Raw genomic sequence first — 10357 nt, forward strand, 5'->3', positions numbered from 1 at the left:
GCGGGGGGCGAGCGGGTGCGGCGGTGGGTCGGTCCGCCCGCCCGCCGCAGCCAACTGCTCTCTGCTCGGCAGGTCTCTTCGCCTCGGCGGGGAAGATGAAGATTGTGGAGGAGCCGAACACGTTCGGGTACGTGGCCGCCCGCTCGCCGCGTCCCGCGACCCACCCGGCCTCGGCGGGCTCGGGTTCCTCTGCCGCTGTGCCCGCTCCAGACCGTTCCGTCCTCCGGGGAAGGGCGGGCCCGGCCGGGCCCGGGCGCCTTTGCCGCCTCCGCTGGTGGGCCCGCGGGCAGGGTCGCTGCTCTCTGCGCGTCCTGCGCGGCTGTAGGTGTTGGGACGCTCGGGTAGGGGAGGATACAGCCGGAGCCAGATGCGTAACTCGGTCTTAAATGCTTCACTCTCCTTCTTTTGAAAGGTTGAATAACCCGTTCTTGCCTCAGCCAAACAGGCTGCAGCCAAAGATGTCCCCCTCTGCAGTATCAGGTATACGCAAGCGTTACCTTTTTTGTAGTTTTCATCATTTAGTGACAGTCACTTGCAAAATAGTCTAACCTGACTTTATGCAGACAAAGACTGATTTTACTTGTCGTTTTACGAGCATCGGGGGAAATAAGGATGGGCAAATATATTTTATTGTGCTTCTGACAGATTAAAACCTGGATTAAGCTCTTCTGTGTTCCGTGTTCCATGTCCCAGTGCTGTTTGGACTGGTGGTGTCACAGTGCTATCCTTATGTTTTATTCTGTGTTTATTGAGGCAGTCACAGATCCTTCTGATCCTTACTAAAAACTTACTTTCTTCTTGAAACAATCCCTAGCATCCTTGAGATTGTCATATAAAAGCCATCCCATCATCTGATGGGATAATACTCAAAAATTATTTTTAAAAAAGTCCTAAAAGTAGTCTTAGAACAAGTCACAGAGGTTCAGTTTCACAGACGAAGGCTGGGTGCTGCAATGTAAATCCACCACTTCTTTAGCAAAGTAAACAGGAATCTAAAAATTCTAGACAATATGTGGAGGACAGTAGATAAAATAAACCCTGAATGCAAGGAGTAAGCAAAAGGAAATAACTCTTGTCTCTCTGCTAACCTTAGGCACGGGCTTAAACCTTGTTCAGGTTCAATAAAGGCATCTTGGTATGGTGACACTGAAAGTGATGATGCTTAATGTCTTCTGTCATGTTTTATAAATCCAAATCAAATGTATAAATTCTGCAGGTACTGCATGTGAAAAGTGAAATAGAAATACGATTAGTAATAGAATGCTGAATGGAAAGATGCCAAAAATAGCAGGAAAAAAGTGAAAAGGACAGTATGATAGAAATCCTTCTTTCCTGGATGTGGGAACTTACGTGTGGCCAAAAATTGGGAACGTCTATGGAATTGGAATCTTAAGGCATGGAACCCTGTCTTCACAATTATTTCTTTAGCATGGAAACCTTACTTGTTCTTTTCTTTTACAAGACAGCTGGGGTAATATTTACTATAATTTCTCTTTCAGAGCATCTGCCCAGGAAATGGAGGCATGAGTTTAATGCATTCCTCAGGGACATTCGAATTTGCTTTTTTTTCCTCTGTGGGGAGAGCATCCTAATCACTAAAGCACAGGTTGCATGTAGTAGAGGGGCAAACCCTTTGGCCAAGCCTATGATAATCTGTAGAATGAAGTGCAAAATCATACAGTCAGAAAAATCAAATGGGAAAGAGAACCTGCCTGTATCCCAGTGGTTAGGGAATTCCGGAGGGCATGATTCTGGTGGTCTGATCTTTGTTTCTAGGATTGCTTGTCTACATCTTTGGAAAAAGTACATAGGCAATCCTGGCAGTGAGGAATTAGAATCCAGGATGGGGTTTTATTTTACTTGCTTTGTAATCTCTTTTCTTCTCCTTTCCTCACAAATATTTAATCATCCCATGCAAAATTACCTTAAACAAGGGACACTGAAATAGCCCTGTAGCACCTAGTTCAGAACTCTGGGCCCTTTTTTGAATTACAAGTTACTTGTCTTGGATTCCTTTGACAGCAAGGCTGGAATGGTCAATTCTACAAGAGTAGAATTGTAACTGCTGACCTGTCTGACAGTAGAAGGTTTATCTTGCTGAATACTACCTGGATCAGACCATGAAGGCAAACTACGAAAAGGAATATCTAGTTCGAGAATCTCAGTGAAACTTAAATATGCAGCACTGTCATCATTCTGAGCAAATGGGCTTTACTAGTATAAACTTGAGGAGTTTGGATGACTTTGGGGACAGACAGCTGCCAAGCAAGACTTCTAGTCATTTCATTGTCAGATTTTGGCAAGATCTGTACTGATGATTCCTTTTATGGATCTGGCCTCTGAATATTTGTTTGTATACAGTTTTCTTATTTCTGTCATAGAAAGAGGCTGATCTGTTTCACTGAGTGTTGAATATGAAAAATGTTAAAGATCATGATGCAAACCAATATAGCACTAGTGGGAACTTACAGTAATCTATATGGAAGATAGAAATTTCCTTATGTACAGCAGAAAACTAAATTTGTCACATACGCCTTGCAATTTTGTCACCACAGTAACTTGCTTAAATTTAACCAAAATGTTATTCTTCCTTGATGTCATTTTGTGGTGTTTTTAGGCCCTGCACATCTCTTTAGGCTTGCTGGCAAGTGTTTCAGTTTTGTGGAATCCACGTGAGTAATGGATTTGGATATTTGATTCTATATATTTATTGGGAACAAACTAGTTTTTTATTTCAGTCTAAAACATTTCTTTTTTTCTTTTTCTTTTTTTCTTTTAAGGTACAAGTATGAGTTTTGTCCTTTCCATAATGTCACTCAGCATGAGCAGACTTTTCGATGGAATGCCTATAGTGGGATTTTAGGGTGAGGCTTTTAGACCTTTAAGTTTTACCTGTGTTGTTAGTAGATTGTTTTATAGATTGTCAAAAAGGAGGCAGGTTTAAAATTAAGATTCTTTTATTGGTCAGGTTCGGTCACTGTAGTTCCCAAGGCGTTATGCATAAAAATACCCCATCTTGAAAAACTCAGATTTTTTTGTTGATAAATACTAACTTCCTGTTTTAGCTGGAGGCTGATTAATAACCAGTGCCAACTGCAGGTGTGATATGTTCATGTGAGAAATTCAATAATGTATAACTACAGCTTATATTAACAAAGATTTCATATCTGTTAACTATTTTCACTTTGAGTTGAATGTGACCTTACAAAATGAAATGAGTGCTTTATGCCTAGTCGTTGTGTTAAACATATTTAACAAAAGGTAATAAAAGACTCAATGTAGACCCGAAAAAGTATCCCAAAGTATTCAAAGACCCCAGAGTATCCAAATCATAAGACCTAAAATAAACTTAATTATAAACCAGAGCACTGCTTTAAAATTACTGCCTTTCTAAATATTTTGTATATAGATGTCTCTTTTTTTTCCTGTGTGCACAATAATTAGTGAGCCAACATGAGAGGAAAAGGGTACATTGAGATGCTGAGAGTATCATTGGCTTTAAGACTAGCAGAAGTAGCAACTGGGTTTTGTAGGTGCTCTCATCAGCACTGAAAATCCTGCAAACAATCCAAGTTGCACAGGGTACATAGCTTCACGGAATTTGTTGTGGGATGATCTATAAGCTATATTTTATTGGATGTAAACATGGATTTGTACGTGCAAATGGTTTGCGAACTGAAAGCTGATCCAAAACTGTGCTCTCAAAGTAATGTTGATGTGCCCTGTGTAGCAGCCTAGATAACAAACTACACTGTTTATAAGGTCTTGGCTGGAAATACTAAGACAACAAAAATGAAGTATGTACAGTTAAATTGAACATGGTATAAGGGTATTCCTGTTTTTCCTCCTGAGTGTTCACCTTTTTCTTTCCAGTAACTTAAAATAAAATGATGTCCTGTTTTGGGTTTGTTTTCTTTCAGAATCTGGGATGAATGGGAAATTGACAACAACACATTTGTTGGAATGTGGATGAGGGAAGGAGACTCATGTGAAACTAAGAGCAGACAGACAAAGGTATAATAACCTAGACTATGCTAATTCAGACAGCGTGACTCTCTACACACACTCATGACACTCTACAGACTGAAACATTCCTACCTTGAAGAAGTCATAATTTAAGATGTGATATAAAACATGAAGATGAATTCCTGTAGGAGCTAGGTGAATGGATGGAGGAGGGAAGCTAAAATCAGGATAAATTTTTGAATAAGTTTACTTATGTATTCTCATTGGTTACTTTTAACTCTTTTTTTTCCTTGATAGAGTGGAATATTCTGGTATTATCACTACTGTAGAAACATACAGTGCTTTGTAATTTGTGTCAGGAAAAATAAAGAAAATTAGCTATTTGTTGAATGCGGGATGCCAGCATATTGTGCTAAGAACATCCAGGAAAAAGGAGGGAAAAGAATTAGGCGTTAACAGCATGCTGAGAAGCTAAGTAAGGTGTTAAAACAAGAGCAGAGGGCATGCAAGGAGAATTGAGGAAGCAATCAAATATATGGGAGTGGCAGAGGAACCAACTCAAGATAAACAGATTCTTCTGTGAGTACATTTTAAAGAAAAAGTAAAAATTCTTATTTTGTGGAGTGGTTAAAATGTTCTTTTTCACATTCAAGTAGTCTCTGTGCCAAGGGTAAGGAAGGGTGTCTGAGACTTGTGTCACAGATTGTGACAATGTGTGGCACATGATTTGCATACATTGTGTATCCTTTCATTCATTAATGTTTTTCTTTTTCCACCTCCTGTTTCATTATGTTACACAGTTTTACAGATACAATGAATTAAATCTCACATTCCCTGGTAACATAGGTAGATGTTGTGAAGAAGAGTTAAAGATACTGTATAGTTCACAACAGGCTGCTTTTCATGTAAAAGATGCTTAGCTATTACAATGATGGGTGACAATACAGTACTTGAGAGAGGGATATATAGTTGGAATAATAATTCATATGAAGATGGGATAAGTGACAAAATGTCTTGGCCAAGGTGAAAATACTCTATACTGTGATGGAGGTGCCTTGTTAACATCTTTATCTCCCATAGGGGCTGCGGAAAGAATTACTATTCTTGTATCACCTTTGATACTGTGATTCAGATCTTTCACTGGCATTTAGTTTTGAACAGACAGAAAATACTGGTGCTGCAAGTTTAAAGATGGAAACAAATTTCTACAGGCTAGATGTGTATTGTTCTCTTTATTTAGCACATTGGACAGAACTAAAATTTGTCAAGTGAATTATGCTTATGTCAGGTGAGGTTCTAAAGGGTGTCCTATTCACCCTCCCTTTTACTCTAATTCTTGCTGGAAATACAGTGCTTGGGAGTCCAAGGAACAGTGATAGGTGGGGGGACCATTTCCCATTAGAGCAAGCAATTTTCACGTTTGATAAAATAATTTGAAGATGTGCTAGCTATGATTCTTTTTCTGTGGGTGACAGCACTGGAAGCTTTGACATGACAGTATGTACAGAAATGCATCTGCTAGCATTGGAAGACAGCAAATGGATCATCAATGCTGGTCCTGTCCTGTTTTATGTGGAGGTGATTCACGCATCTTTGTTTTTACTGGTGTTTAGGTTCATCTTGTTTGTGGAAAGAGCAATAAATTGGCATATGTGTCTGAGCCGAGTACTTGTGTTTACTCTCTGACATTTGAGACTCCTCTCGTATGCCATCCCCACTCTCTTTTAGGTAAGATTTAGAAAATCATTTGTGTGTGGAGCAGCTGGCATGTTACACCAACCTCAGAGTGTAAATTTTTAGGTTCTTTGAGTTTGTAACTTGATATAAATGAGTATTAAATGTAACATATAATATGAAGTGTATTTTAAATCCCAGTCATTATAACACATAGGTATTTCTCAAATAAATTGTCATTGCTAGTGTAGACTCAGTGAGTGGGGGTTTTTTTGGGTTTTTTTTTTCTCTTTGTCTTTTTTTCTTGGACTGGTCGTAGGAATCAGCCCTGCAGTATTTGCACATTTAATTACATTACAAAAAGGGAGAGGTCAGTGAGAATTACATTCAACAAAGAAATATGAGGCCTTCTAGCTGGAAATAAGAGAAAAATTTTTGGTTGGTGGCATTCTCCGGCAACTTTCAATGTGTGAAGTGGATTTTAAGTTTAACACCAACTCTTGAAAGCAGTAGAGACTCTGTACTGTATAGAAACCTTGACTTCTTAAAACAAATACACTTGCATGCTACTAGAGGAGCATTTAACTAATGCAGGATAATGCTGTTGGTTTTTACGTGGTTTGACTTCCATTTTCCAGTTTATCCAACTCTGACTGAAGCACTACAAAGGAAGTGGGATGAAGCAGAGCAGCTTCTGTATGATGAACTAATAACTGACCAGGTTTGTTAACTTCTTCCAACCCTATTTGGTAAAGAACAATTATTGTCAAATAGCCAAACCTGGCTTCTGCAGTTTCTCCTTTTCGAACGGATGCATTTATTCTGCAGTTGGCAAATAGTAATTTTTGTGCTCTGTAACTGCTATATCAACTGATAATTGTAATGTTTGCTACAGTGAAGCTTGAGGAATTGGAATGGCCAGTGCAAATTACAAGCAGAGATGAGAGTCGGGTGGATTGATCTATTGTCTTTTAGAAACTTTCTTTTTCAGGGATACAAAAAAATACTGAAAGAGATTTTTGAGGAAGCAGGACTTCTAAAAGCAACAGAAGAAGAAGAAGTTGAGAAACAGAATAAGAAAATAAGTGTGGAATTTGAAACAGTGGAGAAGTGCAGTAAGGTATAGAGTGTAATATTTACAGTGTGGAATTATATTGCCGGTTTTCACTTTATGACAGTATAAGTGTGACAGCATTATGTAAACACTCTTTGGATTCAGCTGAAATCTGTTCATGGGATTATCTCATCTGGTTTCAATATGTAGCAGTCTGCATACAGAGCGGTTTGATATCTTTATTCTAGCCCTTAAGTCAAAAACAAAGCAGCACAACTGAATGCCCAATAAGAAGACGGGTGTGTGTATAGGAATTAGAGTAGGCACTTGCGTTATGAACACCTTATAAGTACTCTTTCTGGGGAGTATCAGTCTGGAAATAGGAAGGACTTGCTAGTGAAAATAAATGTGCAACCAGCCTTGGGAATGTTGACATGGATAATTACCCAGACTCGTGTCAGAATGCATTGGCTGTTGCACAAGCAAAGGGCAGAATGAGCTATGCTGTGTCCATTTCTGAATAACTTTCATGTGTGTGAACAGTCCTTCTGCAACAGAATTGAAATGGGGAAAATAGAGGTAGACAACCTCAAGGAGTGCAAGCTGAACATCAAAAAAAGAGCATGGAAGGGAATTAATTCATTATAATGCAGAGAAGAAGCTGCTGTTGTAATTTTGTTTGAAAATGTAGAAAAGACAAAACACCACGTAGTAATTCCTGAATATAACCAAATAAACTGGGGTTTAGCTGAATATGCTTATATAAGGATCACCATTTTGATGTGGTACTGCTAGGAGCTGGAATATTCACCTATTTTTTTTTTCCCAATAGTTAACAATACAATATTTAATAATTTGTACTTCTTTTTCTGCTTCATCATAGCTCAATTGACATAAAGTTGGCTGTTTTGGTAACCACGGAATCTTAAATAGTTAATCTTTTGCTCTTTCTTGATTGATGTAAAAAACAAAACACAATAAAAAAATTAGGGCTTCTTCGAGATTCCAGATACGTGGTTTGAGCCTCAAAAGTACTAAGCAATCCCTGGCTCTGTAAGTTAACAGAAACTGCTGAAAGCAAGAATGTGAAGGTCAAGAGTTGAGGAGGTGACAAACTTCCAGACTGTAGCATTGTAATATAAAATAAAATAAGCCTGGTCCTGTGGCAAACTTTATGAATGCAATTTTATGCTATGATAAAATGCTAGTTAGAGGATAGATCTGAAATAGTTACAGAAAGCACTCCTAATTTTCACTCTTGGGCTTGGAAAAAGCTGGCTCCTGTTTTGGCAACATAGGAATGTATCTTTTTATAAAATTTGTGCCTTGTTCTTGGAATAAGCAGTTTATCTTTTAAGATCTTCTAAGTGAAAAGCTCTAACAGCTGTGCACAGACTTATTATTTTTTATAAATTCCCATTTTATGTATGCATTTGGAGAGTGGGAGAGCCATTTAAAATGTATTTCCTTTCTTAGGAATACAAGCAACTTTCTAAAGAAATAAAAAAACTTAAAGATTTATTAAGTCAGCACGGTATTGCATACAAAGGAAATTCTGGTGAGTTTTTTGGTATCATTTGTTTTCATTATTGTCTATTCAGAATGTGAATACCCAAATGTTGTTTTTGGTTACAGCAAGGATTAAATAATCTGACATATATGGAGGTAAAATTCAGTAGACAAAGTTTTTAATAAGTACTTAGGTCTTGATTCCTGTGCAAGAGGACTTATTTTGCCCCCCCCAAATGTGTTGATGACTTGAAATTTTAGCTTTATAGAAAAATTTTGACTGCTGTTGTATTTGAAGTTTGTCTCTGGTACTTAAGGTGCCAAAGAAAAAGGAAATCGGTGTTAGAGCATTCATAGCACGTAAGCATCTTTTAAGTAACTCCATTTTCTGCATAGTCAACCACAAGGCCTGACTTCTTCAAGAACACTTGAAATGTTCTCTGTACCTGTTTGAATTGGTTTTATCCTTTCTTAGTCAGCTTTTTTTCCTCTCTTTGATTTCTAAGTACCATATCACATGCACTTTTTAGAAGGAAAGACTGTTCGGTGCTGGCTATGAAGAAGCAAGGCTTATCTGGATTAATTCCAGACAAGTTGGTTTTTTGGTTTTTTGGTGGTGGGGTTTAGGGGTTTTTTTGTGGGTTTTTTTCTGTCGTTCCCCACCATGCCTTCCAGTCCATCGTGCCCATTATTACATGAACTATTTGTCTAAGGAGGATTTAATCTCCCTGAATATATATTTACACTTTTTATGTTCAGAATTGGCACCTGAAGAAAACAATGAACCTTTGAGCTAATTAAATTAGCTTAAAATTAGTGACATACTTAATTTTTTCTTCTTTTTGTTTTGAGAAACTTTCTTCTCTGTTTTTTTGTTTTGTTTTTTTAATTGGTGACCCTTTTCTAGGGAAAACTCATCGTACTGGAATTTTTATAGAACATTTTATCTGCATGTTTAAACTATTAACTATGTAACTTGCACAGTATTTCTGACAGTTTGTTAGTTCATACAATTACTGCAGATTAGAACTGTACAATCAAAAGCAGAATTCACAGCTTACTCTACGTGACTTATTATTTCAAAACTATTGAGTAAATTCTGTGACAGAAATGTTTTGGTGTTTAAAAGCGGAAATAACTGATGTCTTAAACTAAATATTACAGCTGAAAATACCAGTGTTGAACATGTAAGTCACAAACTGGCAACTGCAGTGACAACTGTTTTTAACGGGTCAAAGGATGATGAGCACCTGCATGGCGACACAGGAATTTGGAATGACACTGTATGAAGAAATTTGGCTGGTAAACAGCAAGTTCATATGGAATGTCAAGAAGTTGAACGTGTATCGTGGCACCGAGATGACTGACCTTCTGCGAGGATTCTTGACTTTCTGAATTTCTGCCGTAAAGCAGAACATAATGGAGTGCAGGCTCGCCATTGCGGAGAACAGTTGGCTAGTCTCCGAGATCATTTGTAAAACTTCTTTGCTAAGGCCGATATTGGGCATAGGTTTACAGACTGTGCATCTCCAGTCCCAGCTGTTATTTTCTTTGATCAAGCACGGCAACAGGTGGTGTATATACAAAATAGTTCAAGACCAGTGCTGTAAGATGTTGCATGCATGAAAGGCAGCAAGTACACTATTAAGAACACGTTGCTTCATCTGTGTGCCAAAAGGTTTTCTGTGCAGGCTTTAGCAGAAAAAGAAATGTTTTCTGCTGTAGCAGTGCATAACGCCCCACTCCACCCGCGCTGAGAGGTTGATGTCATCCTGGGAGAGTGGGTGGGTAAAACGAAAGCTCTTCAGGCTCTGACGGAAAGGTGCTGTGAAAGCACCAACACTGTTCTAAAAGAACAGCTCCGTTGAGGGAGCACGTGGCCGTTCTCTGTACGTAGCATGGAATAAAGCGGACTTTTCCAACGCAAGTGGTGGAGCCGTTACTGTGGGAGTCGGTGGAGGCCGGGTACGCTGCCTCCTCTGGTCCGGTTGGTGAGCTCGCCGGGTGGCCAGCGCGCGGCCCGCGCCGCGCTCCACCGCTTCTGCCGCCTAGCTCCTCGGCGGCAACCGGCGCCGGCTCGGCCCGGGCCCGTCGTCCGAGAGCCTGCGGGGCCCCGCGGCCGCCGGCGCGCTTCCGCTTCCGGGCGGCGCGGGG

At 39.3% G+C, this 10357-nt stretch overlaps 1 protein-coding gene across 1 annotated transcript; it reads left to right on the forward strand.

Moving 5' to 3' along the window:
• Positions 1-71: 71 nt before the first annotated feature.
• GNPTG (N-acetylglucosamine-1-phosphate transferase, gamma subunit) lies at positions 72-10213 on the forward strand. The gene is made up of 10 exons (XM_010570543.1): positions 72-127; positions 413-480; positions 2618-2672; positions 2781-2864; positions 3921-4014; positions 5580-5694; positions 6279-6361; positions 6632-6760; positions 8171-8252; positions 9368-10213. The coding sequence occupies exons 1-10, from the start codon at positions 96-98 to the stop codon at positions 9490-9492; spliced, it is 867 nt and encodes a 288-aa protein (XP_010568845.1). The 5' UTR covers positions 72-95; the 3' UTR covers positions 9493-10213.
• The last annotated feature ends 144 nt before the right edge of the window (positions 10214-10357 follow it).

Source organism: Haliaeetus leucocephalus, unplaced genomic scaffold (assembly GCF_000737465.1).
Source record: "Haliaeetus leucocephalus isolate CR32 unplaced genomic scaffold, Haliaeetus_leucocephalus-4.0 Scaffold295, whole genome shotgun sequence".
In the NCBI taxonomy this organism is placed as follows: domain Eukaryota; kingdom Metazoa; phylum Chordata; class Aves; order Accipitriformes; family Accipitridae; genus Haliaeetus; species Haliaeetus leucocephalus.

Bases quoted from the DNA above. Each gene is read 5' to 3' on its own strand.
- GNPTG (XM_010570543.1), top strand. From the start codon at position 96: ATGAAGATTGTGGAGGAGCCGAACACGTTCGG. The intron at 2,673-2,780 runs GTGAGTAATGGA...TTTTCTTTTAAG, and splicing joins TTCAGTTTTGTGGAATCCAC to GTACAAGTATGAGTTTTGTC. The intron at 6,761-8,170 runs GTATAGAGTGTA...TTCCTTTCTTAG, and splicing joins CAGTGGAGAAGTGCAGTAAG to GAATACAAGCAACTTTCTAA.